Genomic DNA, 15,845 nt, shown 5'->3' with positions numbered 1-15,845 from the left:
AGTCCTGTCGCAGGTTTGGGCTCAAGATCAGTGTCAAGAAGACTGAGGTGATGTCGCTGGACGTTGTCAGTCAACAGACACTGGTCGTTAGACTCGGTGAGGACCAGCTGAAGCAGGTAGACAAGTTCCGCTACCTGGGGAGCACGTTAACATCCAAGTGCGACCTTGATGCTGAAATTAACAGCAGGATCGGGGCTGCGGCTGCAGCTTTTGGCAAGTTAGACCACAAGGTTCTCAGCTCACACGACTTAAAACTGGCCACTAAGATATCCGTTTATATGGCAGTCGTGCTGCCTAACCTTCTATACTCCGCTGAAACGTGGACCGTTTATCGCCGCCATATTCGCATGCTGGACCGATTCCACCTCAGATGCCTACGCAAAATACTGAAGATCCGATGGTCTGATCGTGTTCGGAATACCGAAGTGCTGCGTAGAGCAAATGTGGGTGGTATCGAGGTATACCTTATGCGACGTCAGCTTCGTTGGTGCGGTCACGTTTCACGGATGAACGACCAGCGTGTGGCTAGGCGCATCTTTTATTCTGAGCTTGAGGAAGGCAAGCGGAAACAGGGTGGCCAATTCCTCAGGTACAAAGATGTGCTTAAGCGGCACATGAAAAAGTGTCGTATAGAGCCCTCGCGATGGGAGCAGCAGGCAGCCATACGAATGGAGTGGCGGGCTACTATAAATGCCAAAGTAGCTGATTTCGAAGCTCGTCGGCGCTTAGAGCTGGACGCCAAGCGCGACGATATAAAAGCCAGACCACCCGCGGCTACGCACTATAATTACGAAAATGGTGTGCTCACATGCCCGCAATGTTCGCGAACTTTTAGTAGCAAGATCGGCTACATCAGTCACTTGCGAGCACACCAGAGACAGCAACGGAGTTGATAGCAGTCGCCGTGGCCGAATCGGCCGTGGAGTTATTATTATTATTATTATTATTACTACTACTCTTTGTTTACATTTCAAATATTGTAAGCGATGTGCTGAGATTTGGTCAAATGGAAAAATATTTTTTCTCGGGCCCGAAATCGGATCTGATTTTAGGCCTGATACATTGTGGATGTAATTGGCACTTTACTGACTGATAAGTTGTTTGTCAGACTATAAAAACTTGTGCTAATTATAGTCTGTCAAACCATTTCCGTCAGTATAAAAAAGCAGCAAATTTAAATTTTTCTGGCGCGAAGAATTATCATCCTATAGAAAATTTGAATGTTGTGCTTTTTTCTACTGACGAAGTTGTTTAACAGACTACAAATTCACTTGAATTTGTATTAGTCCGCTCTGTTTAATGTAGAAAAATACTTCTGTGTTTTGTCCTAATGACGTTAATTCCTCGCTGTTGTCATTTGTCATTATTGTCAATGTCAAAACAACGTGGGATATTTATATTCACTTGTAACTAGTTATTATTCTAAATCTTACCAAAAATAATCAAAACAGACCAGCAATGAAAATTTCAGAGGTTAGTATTATATAGCAGTGTTAGAAATACCGAATAGGGAGAGCCTAGATGTCTGATTAAGAGAAACATGGGTTTCGCTTTGTTTCAGCTGCCCGGTGATGATGACTCCACACTCACTTGCCGCACCTACGTCTTCCAAGATGAGAGCCACACATTAGGGAATGCATTGAAATGCATTATAAGCAGATAGTGAGTATGTTTAATGTTTATTACGTGTCTTTAAACTTGTGTGAGAAATAAAACAATGCAACAGGATTATATGCATGCAAAGATTTTGAAGATTTCCTAAGGTTTCAAGCCCTTACCAGCAGTATGGACGGAAAGTGATGTATTTTAAATTCTTTATATTCAGTATAGGCCATCATAAGGGATATTGACAAGATACAAGGGAATACGTCTACAAGCTCATTTGTTGTTTTTAACTCTTTCAAAATTTATTATATACTGATCATTCTTTCTGGGCGTGGTACGTCTTGAAACATCGTCATTGGCAAAATCCCTCCTGCCAAAATTCACAAGACGGGAAAGCCATAAAAAAGAGTTGCATAAACTCTTGCATGTGTACACACCAGTGATCGGAACTATGGGAGTAAAACTAACAAAACTTATCAAGCGGACGTAAAAAGAGTGCTTATAGCCTTAAAAATATTCGAATATCTATGAATGTAAATATTTTATGGCTGTAAGTACTATACTATTCCTATCCCTATGGTCATGAATATTTTTAGGGCTGTATGCACTATTTTATGTCCGCTTAACAAGTTTTGTTAAAGTTTTACTCCCATAGTTCCGATCACTGGTACACACACTCCACTTACAGAAGGTCGGTAGAGCAGAAGGAGTGAGGCTTTTCCTCTCTATGTCTGAGCAAAGTACATATACAAATACAAGTGCTTGTCATATGACGGTCTTCCCTGTTATAAATTGTATATTCTGGTCTTCCCCACATTGACCTCTAGATTTATTTCACAAATATATATATCATGTTAACGGAAGACAATAGAAATAACTTGTTTGGTTTGCAAGTTTTTAAGCACTATTGTCACTTCATACTTGTTACTTAATTTAATAACTGATAACAGTACTGCCGCAACACATAGAAGTGAGATGCAGAATTGCAAATATTCGCTATGTGTACGACTGTCACGTAACCTAGCGTCCGCAAGTCTAGGGGAAAACATTAATTCACTACATCTTATAAAACTACTCCAAAACTAAAAGCTGCTGAACAAATTTTCATACGAATTTCATCTATCAATAGAGTGATTCTTGAGGAAGACTTAGGTATATAACTGTTTAAGGTTTTGTGTAAATTGGTTGAAATATAATGTTGTTGGAAAAAATCACGCTGGCTAGGAGCTTTAATTAAAAACACTGCCTAATCCGTTTGAGCTATAACAACACAATGGTGGGGTTGTCTCTCATTCATAGGTCTACAAAAAAGTCTGCGATGTTGAATGTCTATCTTTTAAGGATAACTTACTATACCCATTCTTAACTTTTAGATAAAGATCACATAATATATGGCATTTTTAAAGTTATTTACACGGATACATTTAATTATCAAATTAAATATGTTACTTATATTAAGCATTTCATACGGATTACAATGGTCCCTTACACCATACAATTTAAATGAATATTTCAGGAGAAATCGTAAATTAAAGTTTTATTACGAGCCATATAACTTGTACTGTACGAAATGTTTAAAGCTGGCCATACACACTAGGGTATGCCTGCGCAGTTTTGCCTGTACAGTTCAACTGCACAGGTAAAGCTGTATAGGAAACTGCACAGGCGAACGCAGAACGCGAACAGTTGATAAAACTTCGTAGGCATACCCTAGTGTGTATGGCCAGTTTTAGACGCTATCCGCAGTTAGTTCTCATTTTTACCACCTTATGCGCTGGGATCGCTTTACTTACCCCCACCATGCACTTCGCACGGTCCCAATACTTACCTGCTGCTTACTTATACTTATAGCTGTGTCCCTGTCATCAGGCACTGAATTAAGAAAATATAGTGCGACTTAAACTTCATTTCTTATTGCTTCTTTCAGTGAAGATGTTCAATTCTGTGGCTACACGGTACCGCACCCCGCAGAAGCCAAGATGCACTTCAGGATACAGGCACATGAGACATCGGCTCTAGAAATACTGAAAAGGGGACTCAAAGACCTTGAAAAAGTCTGCGATCATACCATCAACTTGTTTGAAAGTGAAGTAAAAGAATATTGTAAAACTTAAAGCTGTTGTTTATTTTATTACCAGTGACCAAGTCCACCCGTGGCAGGCTGAAATCGAACCGGCGTCTTCAGCTACGCGACTAACATCCTGACCTATATAATAGACCACCCAGTCTCGTACCTTATTATTTACCAACATTTCACCAAAATTGTGATTGTTCTCGAAAAAATACATAAAAGATGACTCAAAATTCGATATGGATTACCTATATGTATAATAGGTAATCCGTAGTTTACCTATATGCATTTGCCTTTCCTAAACGAAAATATTTTTCACCACACCTGCTCTTAGACTAGATTGTAAAAAAAACGGATGAGAAAGTTGCATTTTATCCACATGTGTGGCAAAGTAATTTGATGCAAGTTTTGAGTCCCGCTATGTTGGCACTGATAGGTAGAAAGTATTGTTTTACACAGTGGCAAAATTGTTGTGCCTTGAAACCCCCTCTATTCTGAACGCGCTACGCTCGTGGTTCAATTTTAGAATCTTTGCTTGCTCGGATATCAATATTAGCAAGAGCGGTAAAACAACTTAGCCCCCTTGTAAAATAAACACTAGTATGATGATTAGCTGGGTCCACACAGAGAGAGCATACACTCGAGGCAATTTCCTCACGCACAAAACGGCCAGTGTAGACGTGCCTCGGGCGAGGAAAACGCACCCTCGGCCTCGGCAAAGGCACGTCTACATGGCTCGTCAGTTGGACATCGCCACACCAACCACTTTCAGTCTGAAAATATGGCACACCCTTTCCAACCTAGTTAAATATGCAACCGAACGGAAATGAAGGGCAGTGGAACGTGACAAACGAACTGGAAATGGGAATAAATGACGGGAATCTGCCTAAACCTGTATCTTCTTTGACAGAGATTAAACTTTGTAAGGTCAACAGTTGTATTCAGAATTAGTTTGTGAAAGTGTCAAGTGTTGTAAATCTATTTCGCCCAACTCTATTTTAACGAAAAATGCATGTTAGGCACTTTTTTATTTATTTAATTCTAAATACATTACTAGGACCTTCAGTGTTAAATAAAAGAAAATAAAAGTTCTGAATGTTTTAATCTATTCCATCCTTGAATAGTTTAGGCTTTGAATTCAGAGTAGGGGGACTTTGTCAGAGGAATGTCCCTCCACAAGTCTGGGGTGAGGTACGCGTAGGTCTTGGCAATGGCCGCATAGGTGGCCTTGGCAAAGTTGCCAAGAGTGCCAGTTGAGCCGCGGGCCGACGTGTAGCAGTCCTGGACACCAGCCATCTGGAGAAGCTTCTTCGGGACTGGGGCCGACACAATGCCAGTACCACGGGGAGCAGGGATCAGCCTCACGGTGACTGAACCACACTTACCGGTAACCTGGAATGATAGAAAATGTGATTAGAGGCATGTTTTTAGTAAACTGTGTATGGTTTTGGAAGTTGATTTAATCAGACGCATTAGAACTTCACAGGTTAAACCTCAAGTGGATACCACGAATGAAATGAATTTAGTTCTCATCATTTAATAATAATAAAGATGTTTATTCAAAAGTTTAAACGTTAGGTTAGGTGGGGTTAGTTTAAGTTTAATCTACATATTTATATTATCTATTTTATTTTAATCTTTAGTAAAATGAATATAAAATGTTTATTTACCTTGCAAGGCACGGTGTGGGGCTTTCCGATCTTGTTACCCCAGTATCCTCTGCGGACGGGGAGCACAGACAGCTTAGCCAGAATGATGGCGCCGCGGATGGCGGTCGCGACTTCCTTGCTGCACTTTACGCCCAGCCCGATGTGCCCGTTGTTATCACCGATGGCCACGAACGCCTTGAAGCGGGTACGCTGGCCGGCGCGGGTCTGTTTCTGCACAGGCATGATCTTGAGGACTTCATCGTTCAACGAAGACCCGAGGAAGAAGTCGATGATTTCAAACTCTTTAATGGGCAGAGAGAACAGGTAAATGCTCTCCAGCTTGTCGATTTTGCCCTCGCGGACTAGACGACCGAGTTTGGTGACGGGCACCCACTCTTTCTGGTCTTCCTTTCCGCGTCCGCGACCACGGCCGCGCCCGCGTCCACGACCGCGGGGACCCCCGCGACCCCTGTCGCCACCCCGTGAACCAAAACCACCGCGGAATCCGCCACGACCACCGGCTGGAGCAGCGTCCGCCATTCTGTAAATAACATCCTCGCGTCAACAATAAACTACAAGAAATTCAGATTTTGAGAAAGTTGGGAGAAAAATCAGACGCATTAAAGCTTCACAGGATAAACCTCAAGTGGATACCACGAATGAAATGAAATAAAGTCTCATCATGAAAACGTTACCACGTGGTAACTAGGTTAGGCTATGTATTGTACGACGTAACACAAAAATTTTCAATTTAAACAACAAATCAATATCACTGTCTATTGATTGAATTGCTTCAGAACTATTTAAAGAAAATAAATACAATGAAATCTCATTAATAAATATATTAATAATTATTTGTACTTACGTTGATACGTGAGCGCAAGGAGACGGTCAAATAGAAAATGGCCGAATGAAATAATTGACGGAATCAAGTAAGCGTCAGAAAAAAAAATGTCTATGGTTTGACAAAATCAAATTAAATAAAACGCTGCGTTTTGAACGCTAAGCACCCTGTTGTAATGTTGGTACTATGATAATATTAAGAACTTTTACTTTGTTTGATTATTGTTCAAATGATTGCACACGGCGCATTTTTAAAGCTGGAGTGTGATTTCATATCCGGCGAACAATTCATTGATCCTTAAAAAAAAACCAGTTAAGTGAGAGTCCGACTCGCCCACCGAGGGTTCCGTACAAATTTAAGTTATATATATATTTTTTACAAATTTATAGTTTTCTGTATTTTCCCTGTACTTGCAGTGTAAAGCCAGGTCCACACTTGTATCATTTAGCTGTATCGTATCTCCGTCGCGTAGCTCCGACGCGTATCATGATTGTTAGTGTGGACGCAAAAAGATTGCGATTATGCAACATGCCGTATCTGATCGAATCCATGTTGCTACGCAGTTATTCAATATCCCATACACACTCGATCGTATACGACACGTGTATCATAATGATCGGTAAGTATGGACGTGTTTTGACACTGTACCGTGATACGCTGCGATCCATCGAAAGCAGGTTCCATACTTGTATTATTTCGCCGTATTGTATCTCCATCGCGTATCATGATCAGTAGTGTGGACGCAAAAAGATCGCGATCATGCAACGCGCCGTATCTGATGGTGCGCAATCCATGTTAATACGCGGTTATTCAATACCCCACACACTCTCGATACGCGTATAATGATCGGTAAGTATGGACGTGTTTTGACACTGTATGATACGCGGTTATTATCGGATACGTGATACGCTGCGATCCATCTCGAGGCGGTTTTTCCCCGATCATCAAAGGGGATACGGATATGCTTTTAACAAGTTTGTTGTTCGTGTCGTTTGTTTGGGCCTACCGGGAAAATCGAAATTCGCAAATTGCGGGGATCTTTCTCTTTTACTCTCACTAAGACGTAATTAGAGTGACAGAGAAAAATGCCCGCAATTGACGAACTTCGATTTTCGCGGTAGGCCTCCAGATCACTGCAGTACGATACGATACGATACGATAATTTATTGATAAAATATATTTTACATGTCATGTCATGTCAGTGCTGACGTAGTGATTGTTTCTTATGTATATACTCGTATATTGTATTGTGTTATATTGGATCTCGTTTTTGAACCTCCTTGTCATTATAGTCCGTCAAACAAGTTTATCAGTAGAAAATTTTAAAATTGTTGTCGCCTTTTTCTACTGACGAAAATGGCTTTGACAGACTATATTATAAAACAGGTGTGCCATTACACTCAGACCAAGACTAGTCTGCAACGATTTTGGTAGCCAAGTGTTATTTTAAGCATCAATCTTCTATCAAATTATGACGTATAAATAACACTTGCACTGCGTGTTCTATCAAAATCGTTGCAGACTTATCTTAGTCTAACTTTAGTACATTTCGGTGAGCGATCTCAGCAGGCGACATTTTTGAACAGCGCGCAGCGCAATCGTTTGCGTTACAACAACGAAATGCTTTATGTTCCTCTATAACTCTTACATATTAGTGAGTTAGAGAGACAGGATAACGGTTCGTTGCCATAGCGCAAACAATTGGTATCTTGGCTAGGCACCCTGTACAGACGAACGATCGCAGTAAATAAAAGTAGGTATTTAGGTAATGCGTGTTTTGGTATCGAGGGAAATACTCCTTAAAGATGGATCTTGATCGTCGAAGATTATTTTATTCGTGAAAGCTTAACTAGACTAGAGGCAACACTATTTTGCTCTACTAGCGTAACGATACTCAGGAGGTTGACGTTTGCCGAACGAGTGCGTGCGAGAGAATGACCGTATAACCGTATCCTTGGTCCTTTTGAGGTAACATTACTATCTCCTGATAACGGTGTAACGGTACCGAAAGTTTCCCACGCAACTAAAACTACGCTTAATTATACACAATAAAATGGACAATACTTCTTTGACTCTGCCGAAATTCTGCGGAGGTGAACCCTAATAAACAAATATAATACAATAACGTTACGGAACTTAATGAGTGAACATTGAACAATAGTCGACCGTAACGGTTTCAGGTTATACAATAACATAGTGCAACCTTACGGGGTCCGGCTTACGAGAACTAACTGTTATTTTATTACGTTGCTACGAAAATGGATTTACGTATTCTATTTTCTAGTTATAAAACTATTTCTATTTCTAATTATTAATAAGCTATTCTATATCTACATGCTAAACGATGTTGTAGTGGACGGACACGTCGGCTACATGGCTAACTGTTATTTTATTACGTTGCTACGAAAATGGATTTACGTATTCTATTTTCTAGTTATAAAACTATTTCTATTTCTAATTATTAATAAGCTATTCTATATCTACATGCTAAACGATGTTGTAGTGGACGGACACGTCGGCTACAGGTATAATGTCTAAAGTGATACGGTGTTACGATACGATTTTAGGGATACGGTATGCCCAAAGTGAGCGTCCATACTTAATGATATGATACGATACTCATCATGAAATTTTTTATGCCATGCGAGTGATACGGCATGCCCAATGTGAGCGTCCATACTTAGGATACGCGAGCTCGAGACGATACGCATGATCGTGATCGGCAAAATGATACAAGTGTGGACCCAGCTTAAGACAATATTATTATTATTACTTGCCAAATTTCATAGTTCTAGGTTAACGCGAAGTACCCCATACATTTTGATTCCCTTTTTTTTTTTTTTTTTTAATGGCTATCGCCACGAAGGCATTTGCCAGCATCACATCAATATAGTTCCCCATAAAACGGGATTGCGATTTGATTCCCTTGAGTGTCGAATTATACGTTTTTTTTGCGACATAAACGGCCGTTTCTTGATGACTTACTGTTGATGGCCAGTGACATGTCGATTTATTTTTCTTTACATCTAAATTTACTATCGTTCCTACTTTGGTTCCTACATTCTCATTTGGATTAGCAACCTTGTGTTTGATAAAAATTCGCGCCCCCGAAATACGTTTGTTATCATAAATAAATCGGCCGTTTCTTTTTTTACGTTAACTTAGACGTTTGTTTTTTTTTCAGTTTTAAGGGACTGTAGGTGTAGACTTGAGTATGGTTTTAATTTCAACTTCCTTCACGTGTTCCCGAGATAAAGGGTCTTGCCAGTCAGACGGACGGCCGGACGGACAACAAAGTGATCATTATAACATTGACATATATCTAAGGACGGGCCTTACAGGCACTAACAAAGGAAGTCCCTGCCCTATTTTTCACTTTAGTATAAAATGCAGTGATTTCACCTTCAAATTAACATGACTGAATCGTGAGAAATAGTACGAACAAATTTGTAAAATAATAATGACAAGTGGTCGGATAAATTGGAACAAACATTTTCATTTTAAAACAAGGCTTGGGACACAAACATGATCAGTTCTACATTCTTCCGCAGAGTTATCGAATACAACGCAATCATTATCTGCTTCTCTATCGCTCTTGCATATTCGCGCGTTTTTCAATTTTTCAGTAAACCCCTCTGACCTGCTAGCATGAGTTGCTTTCTCGCGCGTCACTCCATACATCTAGCGTAATTTCAAGTATGGACTCGCGCGCGACAACGCAACTCGTGCTAGCCGGTATGGAGTTCGCGCCGTGTTCTAACCTTGGCCAAGGCTAATGAAACTACTTATAACAGAAGCACCATATATTTTATAACTACGTACAATTAAATTTGTATATATCCCAGATATTGGGGGCTAAAATCTTCATTTCAGAACAAGGCTAAAACGCTTACTCACCTTACTTAATACAGTCGTTCCAACTAGGATCCTTAAGAGCTAATTACACTTCCTGATGTCAGGCCCGACGTCGAGCCCGAGCAAGAGTATTTTTCCGTTTCACGGAATATAGCACATCGTTAACAATATTTGAAATGTAAAAAATGGTTCATATGCAAAAATATCAAACATTGAATATTTTTGGCAATTAGAAACAAAGTATTTTATAAATTTCAAATATTGTTAACGATGTTGTAATTGGCGCTCAAGCACCGAATTCGGGCCTGATAATCGTTTTCCATTTCATAGAATATCAGCACATCGTTACGATATTTGAAATTTTAAAAAATGGTTTTTATGCAAAAATATCAAACATTGAAAAAATTTGGCAATTAGAGACAAAGTATTTTTTACATGTCGAATATTGTAAGTGCTGATATTTGGTGAAACGGAAAAATACTCTTACTCGGGTCCAACATAGGGCCCGTTTGCATGTGGATGTAATTGGCCCTTTAGGAATTTGAATTAAGTAAGATGCGTGATTTTTTTTAGGAACACAACACATGTTCAGTTCTAGATTTCTCGGCCGAATGATCGAACACGACGAACGGGAACTGGTGCATGCCGTGGCAGGCGGCGCCGTACGCGCCGTCCCGGGCCAGCGCCACGACGGCGCCCGTGAAGCGCGGGAGGCGCGCCGCCACGCGGGCCACGGCCGCTGCGGCCGCGGCGGCCGGCGACGCGCCGCGACGCATCTCTTCTACGGCTAGGAAACTGAAATAAAAACATAAAGCGCCAATTACAAACAATTTCCGATATCGGACCCGAAACAGTCCCGATGTCGGGCCTGATAATCATTTACCGTTTCACGGAATATCACCATATTGTTAATATTTGAAATGTAACTCCTCTGGAGGTGCAGGCGTCCATAGGCTACGGAGACTGCTTACCATCAGGCGGGCCGTATGCTTGTTTGCCACCAACGTAGTATAAAAAAAAAATGTAAAAAATGCTTTGTCTTATTGCCAAAAATGTTCAATATTTGGTATTTTTGCATATGAAACATTTTTTTTACATTTCAAATATTGTAAACGATGTGCTCATATTTGGTGAAACTGAAAAATACTCTTTCTCGGGCCCGAAATCGGGTCTGATATCAGGCCTGATAAAGTGTGGATGTAATTGGTACTTAAAGCCCATCACAGACGGAGCGATAATATTCCAAAAGATATAGCAAGGCATATTGCGATATATATTTTGGTATCCTTGGTATGTGTGTGGTGCTTAGCTATAATATATGTCGGTATCTTACGGTGTATTAATATATATTATCACTCCGTCTGTGACGAGCATGATAGTTTAAGTTAAACAAATGCTTAAATTTTTATGCCCTCGCCTGAAATTTTATATTAACTTAATAATTCTTAGCACCACCCCTTTACAGAAAAAAGCCTATAAATGGCTTAGCCGTTCATCGAATAGCCCCAACGATTGGGTTTCCCTTTGAATGGCTTATCCGTTCATTTGACTTAGCTCTAGGAAGGGGTTTCCCTTTCAGAGATATGCTAAAGTGAAAGGGTGTCCCCTTCTTAATTCAAAAAATTATGACACCTGTCCACGCGCTAGACACCCAGTCCTTCTCTTTAAACATAAATAAGCAATATATGATTCTATTTTTAAGAAGAGAAAGATGAAAATGGCATAATCGTTATAATTTATAGTCGATACCCCTTCAAGGGGTTAGCGCTTAAGAACGGTTTTTCGGAAAAGGTTTTAGTTAGTAACGGCTTTGGTAAGCAAAGCCTTACGAAATAGCCCCTTCGAAAACCCACGAAGAGGATACCGGACCGGTCCCTGGTGTATTCCCATCTGTCCCCGCCGGGCACAGACGGGAATAGGCGCTACATACAGATCATTCCCACCTGTGCCCGCCTCTTGTATGGCGGTGATCACGTGGGGCGGGCACAGATGGGAATACACCAATTTTGTAATGGCGTAACTTGGGCAAGTTCATAGTACCTCAAATAGCACTACTAGGCAAGCATACACTCCATCCACATTGGATGCGGATCCGCGTGCTGCTCCAATGTGCAAGCAGGACATGGACACACACGGGAGCGGCGTGTGGGTTCATATCAGAATGTCAATCGTGATACGGACACACACGGGAGCGGCGTGTGGGTTCGTATCAGAGCGACAACCGTGATACGAACACACAAGGGACGGGCGGCGTGGCGATACTAGTTCAAGTGTTCACCTGGGCAGGAAGCGCAACATGACGTCGCCGTCGCCGGTGGCCGCGGCGCCGCCCACTGCGTTGTCCGCGTACGCGCCCGCGCCCGGGATTGGAGAGTCACCAATTCTTCTGAAATATTTATATTGGAATCACTGGGCTGCCGAGATTTTCAACATTCGAAGATCCTTTATCTACATCTCTATCGCTCGAACAATACGCTTACGCTTTTTAAACGTAAACGCTTTTTATGTCGTGTATTAAAACTTTTTCGGCGTTCATAGCCGATGATTATTTTTTTGGACATATTTTTAACCATCTGTCACAGGAAAAGAGACTTTAGAAAATTCGCGTTCGTACAGGGCGACGAGAGGCAATTTCGAATTTAGATTTTAGCAGTAAATTAGAATAACTCCATACCCTATCTAAATCGGAATCAGTTACAAATGAATCATACAAATGTTTTAGAATCGAATAGCACACATACAAAATTTCCTAATTATCAATTTCATTTCTGAAAATTTATCTCAATATAGAATACACTATAGTGTAGTGTTTATTAGTTATAAATATGAAATATGCATGCATACCTAGGTTTGCATATCAATGGTTGTTGTTCTAAACAATGGAAAGTAAGTTATGTCACTTATATTACACATGCCAGTGATGGCTGTGCTGTGACACATACAAACACATTTTGATCATAAACTTATCTATTTTATACAATCTTTTTTAAACCTTAAATATTATCCATTGTGTATTTCTCATCCTATAGAGGCTTCCTCCAGTGTGAAATAGTTTTTCGATGATGCACATAATGCCTACCTTTACAACCTATAATATCATTTTCTAAAATATATCAACATATTATATTAGTGGAAACTAAGTTATCAAATTTAATCATGTCAAAAAAATGATCAAGTTGGCAACCCCCCCTTTTTTGAAGTCTGTTAAAAATAGTATCACATACCCACTAGAATGTCCTATAAATGATAAACTTTAATTACCCTGGCATTTTAAACTTGGCTCCGTTAGTAGAAGTCCCAGCGGCAACATCCCCATGCTTGTCCACTGCAACCATCCCGATGGTGTCGTGGTTGTATTGGTCCACTTTCTGGTCTCTAGTTGAATGCTGGTGTCTACCTGTTATCTTTGAGTATGGCCCACAGCTTTGACGTGGGTCTGGTGTGACATGCTAAAAGTACATAAACTTTTAAATAAAATATCTAAATTAGTTTGGCCAGGGAGTGTCTCATTTCAAACATAGACAGAGAAAAACATACTGTCTTTGTCTTACGCTAGTACTAGCACCCAAAAGAAACGAATGAGTATAGTTTTTTTTCTTATTAACTGACAAATTGGGTTTGCCAGACTATATATTACTATATTGATTACATACAAACATGGAAACCTGCTCTACTACAAGAATAATGAAAATATTTAGATACATATGTGTAGGAATGAAGAAAGAAGTTTACTTTTATTAATTGAATTACTGAAATAGCTCTGCCCCATGGGATTAAGTGTATCAATTTCCCTCCTTCCCCTAGGGAGTGGATTTCCACGTGCATCTTCTAAGTACAAAGAAAAAAATGTAATCAGTAGGTAGGTGTAAGTAGGCTAGCTTTTATAGTGTCAAGAATTCTTGAACGTAAAATTGTCAGTCTTAAGTCACTTGATACCTAGAAGATTTATACACACTTACTCTAAAGGCAAGTACAATAACTAAGTCCAATAAAGAATTACAGTAAGTACAATTCGTGTCATTCACGATGACGCGCAGATTTGTCAAACCTAACCTTTATTAACATGGTAATACCTACCAGTCAAAGGCCTTCATGAAAGATACAATCTATAGAATATATTTATTTATGATTTTCTCAGCAATAATTTTGATAATTTATTATTGGTAAACATAGGTATGTTTTCTGTAAGAAAGTTAAATATGTAGACAAATTACCATCCAAAAATTTGGTTGACAATTATCTTCATTTCTCCATTTTTTCCACATTTCCTTGGATTTAGGAGTAGTGAGAGACTCCACAGGGAAGCCCATCTGCTCTGCAAATTGCGTGGCCAACTCCCCGACGAGGAAAGAGTGGTAGCTGTGCTCCAGGACATGTCTCGCCACTGATATAGCGTTTTTGACTCTACGCAGAGCACCTACTGCACCAACATTCATTGTCTTCCTAAAAAAATTTGTCACATAGAAATAAATAGTCTGTTTATTTCACAGAATATAAGTTATAAACTGAGATAGAAAAATATACATATATTACTCAGTCAATTTCTATTTTGTACAGTAAATATTAATATAAAAACACACTCAATGGTACACACAAATTGTAATATCTATTCATTTATAAATTTGAAAACCCCCCCACGGTATACCTATGCCCTATTTTATGCCAAAAATGCCTTACATCATTTTGATACTCTTCAAAATGCTGTTAGATTGATGTCTGTGAAACATAGCTAAGCACCACCGCAAGAAAAGTCACTTTCTCATAAGAAAAACACATTGAAATCGGCCCATCCATTGGAGAGCAGACAGACATTGGTGTCAAACCATTTGACATATATATCTAAAGACAAGCCTTATAGGCACTAAGAAGATGGTGCTAGTTCAGCGGTGTCACTCACGAACTCAGGCCAATTGTGCAGTCTTACGCAACTAGGTGTGACCAATTGAGCACATGATGCCAACTCATCAACAGGAGGGTCCACACAAACCAAGTATTCGCCCGAGGCAATTTGCTTGCACACAAAACGGCCAGTGTAGACAGTGCACGACGCACATCTACACTGGCCATTTTGTGCGCGAGCACCTGCGAATGCTCGGTCTGTGTGGACTCAAATTCGTGTGCGTGACACCGCTGTACTGGCCCCATTCTTATTGCCCATAAAGCCCGTCCTCAGATATATGTCAATACGTTAAACCCTCTCTGCGTCAGGGGTTTAAAAAAGACGTTAAGATATTATATTTTACCCATCCATGATAAGAGCATCCAGAGTAGTCTCACCATCTTCGTCAGGACTCCCCCCGTAGCCCACAGTACCATCGCATTGCTGTGCCTCGCACACCGACGCCCCCTGCTCCACGGCGTCTAATGCTTTACCACCGGTTTTCAACACCTCCCATGCTAGAATCATACATGTATATTTCAATGTTGTAAGTTGCAGGCTTTGATAAACAGCTTATAATATGAAGTATACCTTTAACAGTGGAGTTTTGAAAGTTCCAAGTTGTAATTACTATAGGGATATTAGGTTCGCATTTGATAAAGTAAAAATACGGTATTAATAAAAATATACCAAGTTTAAACATAATTATATCGTTTACTAATATAATAAAAGTAAGCTAACACCTATTCTGAGCTGCAACTTAGTTTAACGAAATAAAAATATCAATTTTTAAATTCTCTTCATACGCTTGTAGATAAGATAATATTAAGATAAGAAATGTCACTTTTGTTTTGAAATTTTCAGTGAAATTTCCTTAAATTGGTAGAAATTTGAGCTTTTTAAGTTTTTGCTCAAACAGCTTCCATCTATAGTATTGCCAAT

General features: G+C 39.9%; 3 protein-coding genes across 4 annotated transcripts; 1 reads left to right on the top strand and 2 right to left on the bottom strand.

Annotated features, from left to right (window-relative positions):
- Window positions 1–1,342: 1,342 nt before the first annotated feature.
- LOC133517290 (probable DNA-directed RNA polymerases I and III subunit RPAC2) lies at window positions 1,343–3,720 on the top strand. 2 transcript variants are annotated; one of them, XM_061850532.1, is made up of 3 exons: window positions 1,343–1,473; window positions 1,562–1,662; window positions 3,533–3,720. In XM_061850532.1, the coding sequence occupies exons 1-3, from the start codon at window positions 1,459–1,461 to the stop codon at window positions 3,717–3,719; spliced, it is 303 nt and encodes a 100-aa protein (XP_061706516.1). In that variant the 5' UTR covers window positions 1,343–1,458; the 3' UTR covers window position 3,720. The 2 variants fall into 2 exon arrangements, with proteins under 2 accessions (XP_061706516.1, XP_061706515.1); XM_061850531.1 differs by lacking the exon at window positions 1,343–1,473 and having other exon boundaries at window positions 1,541–1,662.
- Window positions 3,721–4,761: 1,041 nt separating this feature from the next.
- LOC133517288 (small ribosomal subunit protein uS5) lies at window positions 4,762–6,280 on the bottom strand. The gene is made up of 3 exons (XM_061850529.1): window positions 6,191–6,280; window positions 5,347–5,866; window positions 4,762–5,068 (listed from the first exon to the last, which is right to left on the bottom strand). Exons 2-3 carry the CDS (start codon window positions 5,863–5,865, stop codon window positions 4,802–4,804), a joined length of 786 nt encoding a protein of 261 aa, XP_061706513.1. The 5' UTR covers window position 5,866; window positions 6,191–6,280; the 3' UTR covers window positions 4,762–4,801.
- A 3,674-nt stretch (window positions 6,281–9,954) lies between these two features.
- On the bottom strand, window positions 9,955–15,693 carry LOC133517283 (N(4)-(Beta-N-acetylglucosaminyl)-L-asparaginase-like). Its single transcript, XM_061850517.1, has 6 exons — window positions 15,495–15,693; window positions 15,268–15,421; window positions 14,239–14,467; window positions 13,286–13,473; window positions 12,303–12,410; window positions 9,955–10,819 (listed from the first exon to the last, which is right to left on the bottom strand). The coding sequence occupies exons 1-6, from the start codon at window positions 15,604–15,606 to the stop codon at window positions 10,594–10,596; spliced, it is 1,017 nt and encodes a 338-aa protein (XP_061706501.1). The 5' UTR covers window positions 15,607–15,693; the 3' UTR covers window positions 9,955–10,593.
- Window positions 15,694–15,845: the final 152 nt, after the last annotated feature.

The sequence above is a fragment of the Cydia pomonella genome, chromosome 4, assembly GCF_033807575.1.
Source record: "Cydia pomonella isolate Wapato2018A chromosome 4, ilCydPomo1, whole genome shotgun sequence".
Lineage (NCBI taxonomy): Eukaryota > Metazoa > Arthropoda > Insecta > Lepidoptera > Tortricidae > Cydia > Cydia pomonella.
The sequence above is the reverse complement of the archived record's forward strand: the minus strand, read 5'-3'. Positions and strand labels throughout refer to the sequence as shown.